The following is a 17,739-nucleotide window of genomic DNA, read 5'->3' as shown; positions in this document are numbered from 1 at the left end:
CAAAATCTGTCCACACTACTGCATTCTTCATGCTAAGTTTTTGACGTAAATAGAGGCATGTCTTATACGTCATAATTCTGGGAAATTAATAAAGACAAAAGCACCAACATTTCTGCTACATTTAAACACATAAATAAAAAGCAGCTTGATTTTTCTGAATTTACATTCTTATGACAAGAGTTTTGCTATTCCTAACACTCCCCCTTCACCTCCAAATCACACAAGAATGAAATTATAACTGCATGACTACTCACATCTTCTGGGAACAGGTGCAGTCTCTGCATCATAGTTCTTCTCTGAAGGTTTTTTGGAAGCATTCTATAAACAGTGAGTTTAACTATCTGAGGAAAGATAAGATGGTAACAAATAATCAGAGAGGCCACAAATAACACGAAAAAGGTAAGCTGCGTTTCCCTCTGCCTATTCCACAAGTAACTGAACCTGTTTTCAGTCAACTTCTTCCATGTTGATGAACTTTAGCACCACATTCAAAGGTGCTCTAGACCTCTAGACTTCTGTTTTGGCAGAAGAAATACTAACTCTCCATCATATAAACACTTACTCTAACAGCCATACAGAAAATTTCAGCTCAGAAAGGTAAGAGCTATATTTAGCATTGTGGATGACTGCATATGATCATTCAACTTTGAAAAGAATTGAGAAGCTTTTTTATATACAACAAAAACTGGATAGGTTCTAACAAATTTACCAAGGGTTCCCAGAAACTAGTTTAACATGGATTTGCTGTGTTTGACATTTCTACATAATTAATACATCCTATCTTAAGCAATGCTGACACACCAAAACACTGCACTGTGAACATATTATATATATTTATAATTTATTCTCTCGTTATTAGTTCCAGATGAACAATCTCATTTCTGAGCATCAGGAATGAATGGAATTTATTCATCTATACTAGACTGTGCTTATTGAAAAGTAACAAAATTCAATAGGATTTCTCATGGACTCTAGTATAGATAGATGCCTGTAATTTAAATACAAAACACATCATTATAGAGAACATCTGTAAATGTAAAACAAGGCATGCAACTGTAGGAGACAAAAAGGGTTTTAGAAAGGACAGCAATGCACTTAGGGTTAGACCTATGTGCAATCTGGTAAGCAGGAGGTGTGCTCCACACCACCCAGACATAAAGTAGCTCAACATCAGGAACGGCCCAGGCATGCTTAGTGCAACCTTAAGCTGAAGTCGATAAGCCAAACTGAAATGCAGTGCACTAAGTACAAATGAATCTCCCAGGCATCCGGGTGTTTTGAAAAAAGTATTAAGCAAACTCACTTCCTTTAAGTAAATGAATTAAAGGAATTAAATTGAAATTTTAGAGACAATGACTAACACTGATTTCCCAGCTGGAACCACGTAATTATGGTAGAATGATTAATTATTGCAAGTGAAATTAATGGGAAGTGCAGGTTCTTAAGCTTGCAGGCATTTCTACTTGAATTCTGAAGTTAGCCAACACTCAAGCTAATTTGGCCCCAGTATTATTTTCATTTTGCCACGTAGCAGACAGTAACATTGTCTTAGAATCCTCTTAAATATGCATTAAAAGCCTTGAGAAACTCTGAAGTCATTTAGAGAACCCTCAACATCACGCAGATTCTCAGATGTTATGCAGCCAGTACCACCACCAAACCCATGGACAAATATAATAAAAACATACGTATATGTAGATAAAGTACATCAGGCTGGGCAGAGTAATGTAAAGTGTTGATACCTTCTCTAATAAAAGTTAATAAGCAACTACTAAAAAAAAAGATGAAAACTAATGCTTTTAGGGATAAACTGTAGCTTGCTTGTACAGAAAACTACAGTTTATTTAGTCATGTGCTTAGACAAAGAACATAAGATGAAGACAGAAAATGGACTGTGACTGGTTTACTTCACTGAATACTGAAAATCAAGACAGACACCATAACAATATAAGAAAATACACAGATATGAGCAGCAGCTCATGTGAACAGCTCTTTTGCCATTAATAATTTTCATGTCATATACTTATTTTCCTTTCTACCCAGTATTTTTACTTATAGCCAATAAAAGATCAAATTAAATCACACGTAAAATGATAGATCCAGATACTTCACAACACATTGCCTAACTGTGGGGATATTTTTCCTTACCTAAAAATCACTTTTAACTTCAGATTGTGATAGAACCAGTGCTAATTCCTCAGATTAGTAAACTGTACATACACAGGGCCAATATATGACCTATGAATTAATTATTTCACTCCAATAAAAAGAAAGACTTTAAAATATTTTAATGAACATTGTTAAATGTTTTACTTCTTCAAACAGCCAATGTTTATGTGTCATTTTTGATCTTCCTCGGCAGCATGTGGCACAGACATCTGTCGAAACAAACCAGTGAGCTGGACGAACAGCTGGTCTATTCTGGCTGGGGAGGCTTCTGCCTGGTAAACCCAACCTAATTTTTTTAGCCACACTACAAAGGTAACAGTTCAGTTGTAAAAATGAGCCTATTAAAAAGCCATACTGGAAAAGAATGACTGATTTATATGCTTAAGTTAAACAATGAAGAAATACTCTCAATGTTCTGTATTGTCACTGCAGAACTGACAACCTCAGGTCACAACAGAGTAACATGAAAGCAGGACTTTGATAAAGGACAGTGAATGATTATAGATAATTATACCCTCAATACCCATTTCTATAGAACAGTATGCTAAGTGCAATAAGCATAATCCAAGGTATGCTTTGGTACATCTGCCAATCTCCATGCTGTTCAAGAATACATTTGGCTTTCTGTGCCCTCTCACTGTCCTGGGTTCAGCAGTAGCAGTCATTTTTCTCCTTCTTGGTAGCTGGTGCAGTGCAGTGTTTTGACTTTCGGCTCAGGAACAGAACTGATAACAACAATATTTTGGTTTGGCCAAGGACTTTGTGAGCCTCATGCTCTGCCAGGGAGGAGGGGAAGCCGGGAGGAAGCAGAGACAGGACACCTGACCCAAGCTAGCCAAAGAGGTATTCCATACCACAGCACGTCATGCCCAGGAGGTAACTGGGAGCTACCCGGAAGGGCTAGGACCGCAGGGTCGGAGGAGGTATCGGTCAGTGCTTAGTCGGGCTGGGGGGGGCGAGTTATTGGTCAGCTGGCGGTGAGATGTTGTATTCTCTTCCCTTGTTATTTCCTTTATCATTGTTATTACTGGTGGTAGCAGCAGTGATTTGTGTTATACCTTAGTTACTAAACTGTTCTTATCTCAACCCGTGGGAGTTGCATTCTTTTCGATTCTCCTCTCTGTCCCTCCATGAGTAGGGGGAGGGCAAGAAGGGGGGGAAGTGAGTGAACAAGCTGTCTGGCTGGGCTTAAACCACCACACTCACACATGCAAGAAGTGCATTACCATGAGATCTGCAACAGAAAAATCACCTCCACATGAATCACAAACCATTTTTTACTGCCAGGCAGAGCACAGAACCATAGAATGGCTTGGGCTGGAAGAGGCCTTAAAGATCATCTCCTTCTGATCCCCTGCCATGACCAGGGATGCCTTCCACTACAGTAGGTTGTTCAAAGCCCCATCCAGCCTGGCCTTGAACACTTCCAGGGATGGGGCATCTACAGCTTCTCAGGACAACCCATTCCCATGTTTCACCACACTCACAGAAAATAATTTCTTCCTAATATCTATTCTAAATCTACCCTTTTTCAGTTTAAAATCATTCCCCCTTGTTCTGTCACTATAGGTCTTGGAAAAAAAAAAGTCTTTGTCCATCTTTCTTGCAAAGTCCCCTTTACATACTGAAAGGCCATAAAAAGGTGTCCCCAGAATGTTTTCTTCTCCAGGCTGAGCAACTTCAACTCTCTCAGCCTTTCCTCATGTGAGAGGTGCTCCATCCCTCTGATTATTTTCATGGCCTTCCTCTGATTGGTTTCTGGGCTGTGAGTGCACACTCCACCAGTTTCCCTAAGTCCTTCTCCACAGGGTTGCTCCCAATCCTTTCATCCCCCAGCCTATACTGATACTCGGGATTGCCCAGACTCAGGTGCAGGACCTTGCACTTGGCCTTGTTGAAATTCAAAGGTTTGCATGAGCCCAACTCTCAAGCCTGTCACAGTCCCTCTGGATGGCATCCCTTCCCTCGAATGAATCCTCTAGTGAATCAACTGTGTCACTCAACTTGGTGTTATTCACCAGCTTGCTGAGGGTCCATTTAATCCCACTCTCTATGTCACTGCTGAAGATATTAAATCCTTGCCAGATCCAGAACAGGAAACTGGACTTCACTGTTCTCTCCCATTCTGGAGCTTCAATGCAATTGAATGAACTCTCAGATGAAACAAAATGGTAACTTACTAGCTAGACATTTCAAATAGCTAATTTTTTAATTATATGTTTTTGTGGTTATCACAGAGCCTTTAATGGCTGAGCCACTTGCAAATATGGCCATCTATATGTGGAAAATAAGAGGAGGAATAATCTTGGGTTTGAGCATGCACGTTCCCTGACTCAGCAACACAGAGTAGAGACAAAGAGGGAACAAAGCCTCGGTTTCTGCAAGTGATCATAATTTCCTTGCTGGAACAGCTGAAAGGCAGATGCCCACCTCTAACTCCTCAAGCTCATTTATCTTGGTCAAGAAGAGAAAAAAAAGAAAGAAAGAAAGAAAGAACAAAAAAAAAAAAGGTGCACAGAAGTGGTGATAACCTATTATTTGAGATCTGTAAAAAGCCAAGCAAGTGTATTACTAAGCAAACTGGAGTGCAGATTAAAAAGGCTGCACTGTTCTATACCTGTATTATTGATTTATTGCAAAGTTGTTAGTCCACCTACAGAACAGAAGGCCATACAGGAACCTAGGACAGAGAAAACAGTGCTGGAATACCTCTAACTTCCTTCATTGTTATTTCTGCCTCAAAGACTTCTACAAGCCAAAACAAATCCAAACCCAGCTCCGGGCAATACCAAATTTACATTCAGTTCCTTGCCCCAAATTCTGTCTAGAGCCAAAACCTCACTCTGATTGGTGTGATGACAAGTCAAAGAAGTTAGTAAAGTACAGGCTTAACTGAAGTTGTAAGGACTGCTTTTGCAACCTGAGTAAGATTGTGTAACAGAAAAGGCAGCTCCAACCAGCAATATTTACAGGGTTTGTCAAGTAAGGGCTCTCCTGTTACCTGAACATGCTCAAGTTTTACTAAAAATACATCAACCCTAAACTAAAAAGGTATGGAATTGCAAAAATAAGTTTGCTACTGAGCTCAAGCAAAACCCAAACCCAGCTTCAATGCTCCCTGAAAGCACACATCTGAACATTCTGTTTAAGCAATTAACAACACCTTTCTGCATGTTTGTAATAAAAGACAGTTCTCACTGTTTTCTATGTGATTATGCTTACTTTGAACTACTAAAATTGTAAAAGTTTAATTTTACATGAAAGGTATAAAACTCAGCTGGTATCTGGAATTTCATGCTGGCAAAGAGGTCCCCCTGCATATAGGTCTCTGCAACCTCAGTCTCAGTTTAAAACTAAGTAGTACAGTTAAACAGTTTATCCAGTTCTTTATGGATTCCAACTGCGTCCTCTACCCTTTCCTTTATCTTTAGTACTAGCAACCTGAAAAATTCCATCATATCCTCACAAATACTTGCTCTTAAAGGCCATGACACTTCGACCATCAAGAAAATACATCAGATGTATCCAGCCATCAGAGCAATAATATTTAGGGATTTTTAAAGTACTGGAATGCTGTTTGCCCCCATTTCTTTTTAATTACAAAATTCCTACAGCTCTGGTTACAACTGTCACCTTGAATATTGCAAGTTGGCTAACTTCTATACTTACAGCATAGACACGCTCTTAATCACAGTTATATGACATTAGGCTTTTAGTTTCAATGTAAACGGCTAATTAGGAAGAAAGGAATCTGAAGGCAGCTCTAGAAAAACTCTTGCCCTTTCAGTCCCATACTACATGGTTTAACATTTTATGAGTATAAATAAATTAAAAAAACATTTATTTGAAACACTGTGTGAGGCTTGAACATTTCAAGCTTTGTGATAGGCTTTGGCTCACATGCAAGTTGCAGACTTCGCCTGATGCAAGTTCTAAGAAAGATTCTTTGCCAGATGTAACATACTTTAAAGAAGGAAATCAACATAGCAATACCACTCCTAGTCCTGAGAAGCACAAAATAATTGGCTGAATTTCCAGAGGAAAATCTACCCTAGCAGCTGAATGAAGTCCAATAATCACCAGGAAGCATCTTTAGAACATGGGAAGGACATAGAGTTCCAGAGAAAACAAAATGATTAATTACAGGGCATAAAAACCAAACCCTAAAAGAATTTCAGGAGATACATCAATTACTCGGAGATACAGCTTGATACTACATCTTCCTTCTACCAGTTCCTGGGTTTCTGCTCTGTACATGATACTGTTCTTCCCACCATATGTTACAAAAGCATACAAAGGACTTCACTTTTCTACCTCTGACAGTTGTACAAGTAGTACAGCAATAGTGAATTTACTTAGTACTGTCATAAAAATTATTTGGTCACAGACAAACTTCCAACGCATGCTATTTTGCTTTCCACTACTGTTCAGCAATTAAACTTAGAAGTTTATTGTGTTCTTTAAATTAATATAATAATTTGTCTCGCAAATTCAAATAAGAAATGGATTAAGACTTTTTTTAAACAAAGAAGTACTTTTGTCTACTCCGAAGCAAAAGACCAAGCCAGCTCTAAGACTTATTTAGAGCACATAGAGATTTTAAGATAACAGGTTCCATTACAATATTCTTCTCCCTATGCCATGCTAACTTCTGTGTGCCTACTAATCCATACTTTGAAGTTTTGCTCTACTTAACTAAAAACCTTTCTCCATAGTAACAGAAGAAAAAGCTATTTTATCTGGTGTTTCAGTAATTGTCTTCTAGTGTGTAGACACACATATTATTGTATCAACCATCCCTTACTGAGGCAAAGAAAACAGGCTTTCAAATACCAACAGCAATATTTAACTGTGTTTTCTGTCTGGCCTTTTCTTCAAAAGATCATTATTATGCAGATATAATGGCAAGTCTATACCCACAAGCAGTTGCTAAAGAGCATTCAAAAGGAGAATTGGAACATTTTAAGCCCCTTAGTACCAGTGCCAGCAGCAGAACAAACCAGAACCCTGACACCCCCGAAGGCTTCCTCACCCTCACTGCACATTTCCACAGAGCTACCCTGCCTGGCTTAATAATCTTCCCTAGCAGGTACCATTCATTCTGAACAATTATTGTCCATTATTTCGTTGTCAGAGGCAGTACAGCCTCTGAATACTGCAAAGGTCAACCTCTCACTGAGCACTTGGTATTAGCCAAACGTGATGTTCCCCTTTTATTTTTTTTTTTGGGGGGGGAAGGGGGGCGGGCAGCGGCAGAAACTCCCCCCCCCCCCAAAAAAAAAAAAACTAAGCCAAGTTTTGCTTACTTCTAAAATTAGAAATAGAGTAAGAAATTGATTGAAAACTTTGTCCTAATAGTATTACTACCTGTTTCTACAGATGGGATCTGTCAACATCTTTTTAATAAGAAGCTGTAAGATTTTCCCAGAAAGATTTTTCCAAGTAAATTTTGCTCCCTCTCACATCTGTGAGGTTTAAAGGTGCATCTTTTAGTCTCCTTGTACCTAGTGCTTTAAAGATCAATTTTGAAACTGTTGGTCTCATGCCTATCAGCATTTTTCCAGCTAAACAAGACTGCTGCAAATTTCATTAAAAACAAACAAGAAATCCCCAAACTTCTATGCATTCCAAGCACGTCGTCTCAAAGACAAGGTTTACTTGTTTCCTTTCTTTTCAAAAGGCTTCCTTGTCAAAGAAAACACACCAAACCTTTGCAACAGATTTTTCTTAGCAACCTACAATGGAAATTACTATTGTCTCTTAATATGTATCCTAAGGGAATAGTAGTATCATACAGAGTATTAGCATTGTATTAACCTGAAGAACAGAGAAGGTGTTTTGAACTACAGCAATAAACTGTCATGCTGTACCTAAAGCAGATACTAAATACTCTTTTCTATGGATGGTCCAAGAATTTACACTAAATCTAAGTAAGAGACAAAAAAATATTTTTCTTTTCTTCAATGAACACTTCCTAAAGTAGCCTGGCCAAGTTCAATAGACAAGAGCTATTCTCTGCTATTCTCCAGAAGAGCAGACAACTGAAAATACTACAACAGACATGGAAAATACTACAGATTCACAGACACTCCTCTCCCCATGCCTCCCAAAGGCACTCAAAGGTGCTAAAGGTAAAAATGTGCAGACTATTTATTTTTGATATCTTTTCAGCACACTGTAATTTCAACTCTTCCATAAAATACTTTTTTCTGAAGTGCTGAAAAACTTGGCAGAATGAACACAGAACTAAGTTCTATATAAAACATCAAATGTGAAGACCTCCTTTTGTATTCACTGCCCCATATTAACTTGAAAGATACCTGGAAGTGGAAAAAATATAGTAATGCTTTGTGAATCTCAGATGCAAAATTATACACTTACAATAGGCACAGGGTTTTTTGTGTTTCAACAAAAAAGGTCATGGCATGGAAATGGTTGCCATAAGAGGCTTTCAAGACCAGTCTGGATAAGCTCCCAGCAGCCTCATCTTACCTAATAGCTGACACTGCTTTGAGTAGGAGGTTAGACTAGTGATCTCCCAAGGTTTTCTCTAACCTGTTTTATCCTATGGTCCTATGAAAAAATACATGTGCATATTCAAAATTCAGTACAAATCCTTCTGATGCAGAAGGTCCAGAGTTGGGAAGATAGCTGTAATGATGTCGACCTCTGTTAAGCAAGAATATCAGATCACCCATCCCTATCTTGGTACCGTATGAAGGAATTAGAAACGATCAAGGCTGATTGTGCAGTAAATGTGTCTAAATTCCGACAAACATACTTATGAATTTCAGTCCCCAGTGTAAGCATAAACCATATCACTTTGCATCAAATTACTCATTAGAACCTTTTTAATTAGCTATTAGCTTTGTACCAGTTTTTCCTAAACCCAGTATCTCTCTATACTAGAAAAAATGTTTAAACAGTAATGGAAAATTATTTATCATGGGGAATTTGTATGTTTGAAGTTAGACATATAAGTAAAGACAGTGCTAGGCAATGCTGCAGTCCTATTATATACACACACACTCACAGAATAATACAAGCTTTAATCTACCTCTTACACAAACCGAAAATATCACATCCATTGCTAAACCTCTATGTAACACCATGCAAGTTTACAAGGTGCTATATCAACATCCTTTTCCTTGGAAGTAATCTCTTCCATTAATTTAATGCATTAATTTCTGTAACAGCACTATTTCCAAAAATAATGACTTATTTAATGAACTAGCAGGAGACAATAGGAGCAAGAGCAGAGAAAAAATAGTAGCCTCCAAGATGAAAACAAGGCTTTACAGAATGAAGACTTTGATTCCATAGAAAGATATAGTCTACTTCCTACAACCTGCCTATTTCCACTGGCTTCACAAGAATTTAACATGATTAAAAGAGAAGAGGTCTCTTTTCAATTCAAGACAGTGATTTATGAAAGCCTCCACAGTAACTATGCGTCACTTAACTCATATTTTGAAGATCCAAATGTTACTTAGGCTAGGCATTGCTCTCTTTACAGTAATCCTTTTTCAGGTTTTAACAGCTAGTTCTAAATACAAAACATATTAATAAAACACCATCATAATTTCCATCTTTGTTATATCCTGATGTATTTCACACCAAAAAATTCACATGGTAAATAAATATTTCTTACCCAAAAATCACTTGCAAGTCAAAACCTACACAGCCACACATACAAAATATATCATGAATAACTGCCATCCACTCCTATTAATATGACAAGAATACATATGAGAGATCTTCAGCAAAGGGACATCTGAATGCTTCACTTGAATAGAATGAAAGAGTTAACTGCTTGAGAGCTCTCCACAGTTATGTTAAAAAGAAGTTTCTTTCCCTAAATCAGTCCAAGCCTTGAGCCACATCGCCATTAGCTGAGCCTCTGTCCAACATGCTATAGTTATTGGCAATGCATGTAACCCTCCTCTGTTTGCACAGAAATTCATCTATGAGTCTGGCAAGCAAAGAGGTATTTCAGAATGAATGCCAGAAGGTAATTTATAAAACATCCAAGTCTCAGGCCCTAACAAACAAGTTGTCCTATACTGCCTCCCAGTGCACAGGATCTGCCTGAAGCTCAAAGAAAAAGGTCAACGAATCCACTTTAGATGTGGAAATGTCAGTTAATTCCCAAAGGAATTACAACTATCTTAGAGCCTGCTCTCAAAAGCATTTAAGTTTCAAAAAATTCTAGATGAAAATAATATTGAACTGTGGGATTTAATTTCACTTTAAATGAGGAATTTGCAAAAGTAAAAACGAAAACCAGACAAATTCATATGGCAGACTGGTTTTTACTGAGTACAATGTCTTGTGTAAGAGAGTCTTGGGACAAACCAGGAGTTCTAAATCATAGATGAAAAAAAAAAAAAGAATCATTATCAAACCCCAGGATTTTTACAGCAGATAAAATTTATTTCTATGAGAAAGAAGCAGCATTTTTCTATTTTATATGTAAGGTGACCCAAGCTAAACCCTTTCAGAGTCAAAAATACACATAAATATGTGTTATTTTTCTGTGGACCTCATACCATGTTCTGAAACACCAGTATTGAGCGAACTCATTCCTCCAATGCTGACCACTCAAACTCCTAGTAAAACTTCCTAACTGCGTAAGTCAACATCCCAAAATGTTTGTATCTAATACCCTACTTATTTAATCAGTAACAAACACTGATGTTCAGAATTTACAATAGTCTGATACACACATTTAGTAAAGATGCTTAATTTCAACTTAATCACCATTTCCAATTCTTTCACAGAGCATGAACATAAATACACAGCATGAAAGATGCTTTCTATAAAGTAAGTATTTAACAAAACCTAAAATTGAATTTTATTGGAAGAGACAGTTGTAATTTCTAACACTTTTAAGATTAGCATTATTCTTGCTGGCTCTTAAAAAAGTAGTAGGGTCAATAAGCTGAAGTACAACTTAGCTAAGTCTAACTTGAGGCAGTTGGCTTGTGAGAAAGGTCAGACCCCTGAAACTAAAAGCAAGTAAATCAGTCAAAAATGAGTGAAGCAAATGAACTCGATTTGCTCATCTGGACAGCGTGGAAGAATCACAAAAATGCACAACCTACAGCCTAACCCTCAAAACATGCTGTTTACAAAAACACTGTTACAAGCCAAGCTTCTAAGAGCTGTTAGCAAAATGTGATTTAGCTTTAGACATGCTAAAAGGTGAGCAATCCCTTTTGTTTAGAGGAACTGATTAAATGAAAACAAAACAGCTTTGCAAGTAAAAGGGAAGAAGGGGAAACACTTACAGCAGTTGGATCCTTTAAATGGAGTTGAGTTGCTGTCACTTGTTTGAAACCACCAGGATAGCTATAAAACCAGAATAAACATAAAAGCTTAAAGCTATATGTTCAAGCACATTGTTAACACAAATATCACTACATCTTGAACAACAGGGCAATGGTATTGCAAGCCTTTAAAAAATGAAGTTGTACTCACTAAATTTTATTAAAAAGATACTATCCTGTCAAGAATCCAAGCTTAACAACATTCATACTTTCTTATTTATTCACTTGGATTATGAAAATGTCTGTGTTTCACAAGCAGATGGATATGTTTTTAAAACTGCTTACTAAGTACACCATCATAGTTACAGAATACAGTGGGAGTAAGATACGTAAAACCTGGAAGTATTCCAAGATGATCAAGACTCGCAACCAGTCTGTGGCTGACATACTAAACAACCATTTTGGACAGTATTTATTATTTTCTTACTATTTTAAATAAATCTTAGCATGACTTGGCATGCCTACAGTAATAAAATTTGACTTTTACTGCAATGCATCCATCTGTTTAAAGTCTATGAGAGACGGTGAAGTTGCACTAATTCACACTTATGCATATACTTTAAGGATACAGTGGTGCAAGAAATGACATGAATATCAAGTAAAGCTGGGTTTCATTTTGATTTAATTACATTATTAGGTATCAACCTGAGTGAAATGAAAATAAACTCAACACCATGAGATCATGCCCTCTTCGGAAACTGCACAGATATGAGTATTTGTTTTAATCGCACAATTCTTTTCATTTACTCAAAACTTACACGCAACGCTTCGAATCATAGAATCATAAACAGTTAGGGTTGGAAAGGACCTTAAGATCATCCAGTTCCAAACCCCTGTCATGGGCAGGGACACCTGACACTAAACCACGTCACCCAAGGCTCTATCCAACCTGGCCTTGAACACCTCCCAGGGATGGAGCATTCACAACCTCCCTGGGCAACCCATTCCAGTGCCTCACCACCCTTACAGTAAAGAACTTCTTCCTTATATCCAAACTAAACCTCCCCTAAGTTTGAACCCGTTACCCATTGTCTTATCGCTACAGTCCTTAATGAAGAGTCCCTCCTCAGCACCCTTATAGCCCCACTTCAGATACTGGAAGGCTGCTATGAGGTCTCCATGCAGCCTCTTCTTCTCAAGGCTGAACAGCCCCAACTTTTTCAGTCTTGGGTGCTGGGAGCAGCTATGGGAGGTGCTCCAGTCCCCTCATCATCCTCGTGGCCCTCCTCTGCACTTGTTCTAACGCTTCCATGTCCTTTTTATGTTGAGGACACCAGAACTGCACACAACACTACAAGTGAGGTCACACGAGAGCAGAGTAGAGGGGCAGGATCACCTCCTTCGACCTGCTGGTCACGCTCCTTTCGATGCAGCCCAGGATACGGTTGGCCTTCTGGGCTGCAAGCGCACACTGAAGCTGGCTTATGTTCATTTTCTCATCGACCAACACCCCCAAGTCCTTCTCCTCAGGGCTGCTCTGAATCTTTTCTCTGCCCCACCTGTAGCTGTGCCTGGGATTGCTCCGACCCAAGTGTAGGACCTTACACTTGGCATGGTTAAAAAAAACCAAAAAAACCCCAAAAAACAGACTGCCACATGTAGCGCCTCACTTGGATGTGTCTGCAGTCTTGGAAGCTTGACTACCCTACGTTTTTCTACAACTGGACCTTGAGCTTGTCTGGAGGTTCTAGCAGGGGAGCTCAGCTACCGTATACCCGTGACTGATGAACGGTACTGCATCAGGGAAGGTCTTCCTCTTTGACTGACCGTGCAGCTTCGGGAGGGACGCATGCAGAGCAGTGAGGGAGGAAGGGAACACCCGCCTAACCAGCCAGATCAGCTGAATCAACTCTGTCGATCAATGGGGTGACAGATATCGCAGACAGATTGCCCTAGTCCCCCCCACTACTACAAATTATGCAGTCGAGTTTTCTGTGTTTGAGGAAATCACAGGGGTCAGCAAACCTGGAGTGCAAGGGATGAGCCTCGCCCTGGGAAAACCACATGCTTGATCATGATGTCTCCACTGCCAGGTAAGTGTAAGTGTGTAAGCACTCACACGAAGTGCTTTAACTTACGTAGAAGTTTTGAGTGAAAATTTTTAAGGAGTCATAAGGGTGGAAGAGGAATGAAAAGAGTGTATTAATTTCCATCAACCGAACAAGAACTCAGCAATTCAGCAAAGGAATTTCAGGACTGAAACATCAGTACTAGCAAAATTAGCTTTCTCAGTGTGATTTATTCATCTCATGGCTGCATATATTTGACTTATAGATTCTTATCTAGTTGTCATCACTGTGAGCATCAAACTTATCGTTGCCATACTGTTTGCAATGGGTTATTGCACTTACATCTGTAAATAAGTTATGCCTCCCAGAAAAACATATTGTACACATATATATAGTACACATATGTATCAGTACATCTTGAGAACATTTTATTTCTTACTAGTTTTTTCTTTTTTTTTTTCCCTCTGATTCAATAATCAATCTTGATATTTACTCTTAGGTAAATAGGTACTTGTAGAATAAAGTAACTGAAGTTGGCAGCCACATATATCTTAGATATAAGGTGTCAATAGGAATGTTTTCTACTGCTTAATAAACGGAATAATCCCCATCATTCCATCACTGGGTTCACAGCTTAACACAAAACAACCTGGCTCACCAAATCTGACCACTTACTCAATTGCTCCAACTACTTTAGATTCTTTCCCTAACAACACACACTGGGTGGGGGGCAAAGAAAGAAAGAAAAAGATTTGCATCACTTTTAACATCATAACACGAGTAAACAAAACTCCAAACATGTAAATGGGAATTCCTTTTTGAATCAATATGCTAAAAAAGACTTCAGCTATTAAGCAAATATGAGATTACACAACTGCTAGCTTATTTGCATATTGATTATGAAGCTTACCCAGTATGTGATGAATACACTTTCTGTTCCCACTTGTTACCAGAGAAGGCAATGTGTCTTGTATTTATTACAACAACATGATCTCCACAGTCATCTACAATGCAGAAGTTAATGGAAAGTATTAAGGGAACCATAGGGGCAATCAACAAAATAACTACTAAGTGTGTGATATATACATAGTAACACATAAATACGCTTATAACTTCAGTAATTCCTGTTATATAGTAAAAACACATACTTCAGGTACATGCATTTTTCCTCCTACATTTTAATTAGGACTAAATTGTAATTAAATGTACATATTGTCAGCTGTTAGCTCACAAGACTGAAAAACTACTTGCCAAATCTTTCATCAGAAGACAAGTCTTTGCGGCTGCTTCTAGATATTATAGACTAACACTGCAGCCTAAAGTTATACCTGGGCCAGACTGGGTTTGCAGTACACTTCCATCTAGGCTAGTCATTTCCTTTGAGGATACAGGGAAGAGCATCAAATCCTACCCAAGCAACAGAACTGGCTTACCTACACCCGCTCACAATCCAACATAAAGAACCAGATCACCCCATTTAAAAAAAAATCTGGCCCACTGTTTTTTGCTCTCTATTGTGAAGCTGCTTATAAAGACAGGATGCAAAGGGATGAGGGTTGAGAGAAACTGAAGGTGCAGAAGAAACTTAAAAATCCAGATTCAAACCTCCTGAACAAGTTTTCATCCCTTATTTAAGGCATAAGGCCTGACAGCATCTAAAAAAATGAGACTGAAGAATAATAAAAGATTATTGCTAAACCAGAAAATAAATACACAAGAAGTCAAATTTCTTTCCTTCCCTAACCATAGCATAAATTTCACTCCAGATACTTTTCAACACAATAAATAAATAATGATTTTATGGATGGGTATCTGGATACCAAATTAAAAACAAACCAAAACAACAGACATGAAAATAATTATTGATAGCTTAAAAAAAAAAAAAAAAAGAAAAAAGTGTTAAACACATCAACCACAAACTCAGGCATACTCTGCTCTCTTAGAGAATATCAAATGTCTCTAGTAGTAGCCTATCGATGCCAAACTCAGGTGTAATGCCTTTGGTACTGATTTATAGAATACTTCAGATGAAATAAAGTTATACTTGAAATGAATTTCCAGGATTTTATAACTTCAGGGACATAAAAGTATCAAAGATCTTTCCCACAGGACAACCAAAACCATTTCCTCTCAATGCCTGCTTTACTTTTCAGACAGCCTTAGTCTCCAGTGACATCTTGTGGAGAAGACATAATTTGCAACAGCAGAACTGGTATTTAAAACATTTTCAGAACACTACAACTTTCTATTATGAAAATCAGGTTTTAGTAAGTACACTGTACAAAGAGTAATGCTTCCTTTATGTTTCAGTAGAGTCTCTTGAAATATCTGTGTGAGAATTACAGGAAACACCGTACCACCAATGAGCTTTTTATTATCTATAAAATGCTTATCACTGTGTGACAGGCACTATGGTACTACAAGAAACAGACAAGATCACAGGTACACCTTCACTGCTGAATTGTCTTATCTGCCAAAGAGCAAAATGACTTTTTCATGTAAATGAGAAGACATCTGTCAATAATTACTAAATCTCCCACTTAAGAATCAGACAGGTTCCAGCCTCATTGTCACAGAATGTGTGAAGTTGGAAAGGACCTCTGGAGGTCATGTTGTCCAACCCCTCTGCTCAAGCAGAGCCAGCTTTTGAGTATCTCGAAGGACGGAGACTCCACAACCTCTTGGGCAATCACTTCAAGTCAACCTCACAGTAAAAAAAAACACATTTCCTGGTGTTCAGAGTGAACCTCCTGTGTTTTAGTTTGTGCCTTTTGCCTCATGAAGACAGGACATCTCTACACCTTATTCAGAATGGAGAACCACTCCAAGACTGTGGTCTAGTCAGAATCGTATCAGTGTTTCACTGTGTGCACTGTGAATTAAATCTTTGCAGCTAAAATCAAGGGAACGAAACATGTTTTAAGGCTTTTAAAAAAATGAAAGCATAACCCACTGTAATTCAGCTACTTAAAAGAAACCATATATATTCATAATGAGCTCCATATGGTAAAGACAATGACTAAGATTGTAAAGGAGTAATAAGGAAAGAGATAAGAAGGAAAACAAAGCCATTTATGATTTACAAAATGTAACTTTATATATCAGGCTCGATTTTAAAGCTGAAATCAGAAGAAAGATACAAGTGAAGGAAGGCAAATTTGCTTTTAACTACTCAGTAATACTCACTTAGCGCGTGATAAATAGGTTTATGCCTGCCTTCAAGTCTGAGTACAGTCTCAGCTGCTATTTTTCCTGGAGGCTGCAACTTTGCATCAAGAAGATACCAGGCTCTGGCAAAAGTAGCCCATTGCTAAAGAGAAAGAGAGGTAGTACTTAAAGTAAAAAACCACAATTCTACACGTAAGTCTACTTTCTCTAATTAGATCAACGTTTTATTCACACTCTTGTGACTTCTTTATTTTTGGAATAAACTCCAACTTTTTTTTTAATAAACTCCAAAAACTCTAAATTTTGGAGTTTATTCACACTCCAAAATACTAGAAGAAATACTAATATTCAGTAACAACCCCTCCAAATAACCTTTTCATGGATGGAGAACGATGCTACACACTGCAATACACCCACCACTGTGCACACTTCCAGTGTGTGACGGCAACAACACTGTAAGGTTACCAGCTCTGAGGATTTTGCTTACATGCCGATCTCCTAACTGCAGTGGCAGCAGGCTATGTAACGCCTGGCATCTCCTTCCCTCTCAGTGAAGGGCACAACTTCCCTAAAGGTCGCTTTATGAACACGACCAGCCGGCGCTGCCTGCAGCAGACAGGCCACACGCTGAGAGCTCTCGGGGCCCGCCAGCAGGCCCCTTGGCGCAATCGCTGCTCCACGACAAGGGGAGGGAAGGAGTCCTGCGGAACGTCAGACCACCCATGGGAACCTTCCGCCCCTCCGTCCCGAGCTCCTGCCCGCTCCCTCACGACAGCTCTCCACGCCACTGCGGCCACCCTCGGAGCAGCGGCCGCCCCTACACAGTCTGACCCGAAGAGGAGGGCCGCGCTCCGTGCTTACCTGGGCCGCCTTCGTGTAACTCGCCATAGCCGCCCTGCCGCCGCGGCTGACGGGAAGTAGGACTCCGAGGCCGCTGCACCGGCGGGAAGCGGAAGCGCAGCCCTGCGAGGGGCGGTGCAAGGGCGGTAGCGCGGGCCGTTTGGAGCGGCTGCTGTTCCGTCTCCTTCCCGTTCCCGTTCCCGGTCCCGCTCCCGCTCCCGCTC

At 39.1% G+C, this 17,739-nt stretch overlaps 1 protein-coding gene and 1 pseudogene across 1 annotated transcript in view; both read right to left on the bottom strand.

Annotated features, from left to right (window-relative positions):
* MRPL13 (mitochondrial ribosomal protein L13) overlaps positions 1-17,664 on the bottom strand; it is a 36,435-nt gene extending 18,771 nt beyond the window's left edge. The window contains exons 1-5 of the mRNA XM_057415271.1: positions 17,537-17,664; positions 16,694-16,817; positions 14,418-14,511; positions 11,460-11,520; positions 255-341 (exon numbers count right to left, since the gene is read on the bottom strand). Of these exons, the coding sequence (XP_057271254.1) occupies positions 255-341; positions 11,460-11,520; positions 14,418-14,511; positions 16,694-16,817; positions 17,537-17,563 (393 nt within the window). The 5' untranslated portion in view covers positions 17,564-17,664. The remainder of the gene's footprint in view (positions 1-254; positions 342-11,459; positions 11,521-14,417; positions 14,512-16,693; positions 16,818-17,536) is intronic.
* On the bottom strand, positions 13,360-13,539 carry LOC130602426 (U1 spliceosomal RNA; annotated as a pseudogene).
* Positions 17,665-17,739: the final 75 nt, after the last annotated feature.

Source organism: Pezoporus wallicus, unplaced genomic scaffold (assembly GCF_028554395.1).
Source record: "Pezoporus wallicus isolate ANWC-B61680 ecotype Strahan unplaced genomic scaffold, APGP_CSIRO_Pwel_v1 contig_3812, whole genome shotgun sequence".
Classification (NCBI taxonomy): Eukaryota; Metazoa; Chordata; class Aves; order Psittaciformes; family Psittacidae; genus Pezoporus; species Pezoporus wallicus.
This window is presented reverse-complemented; position numbering and strand designations above follow the sequence as displayed.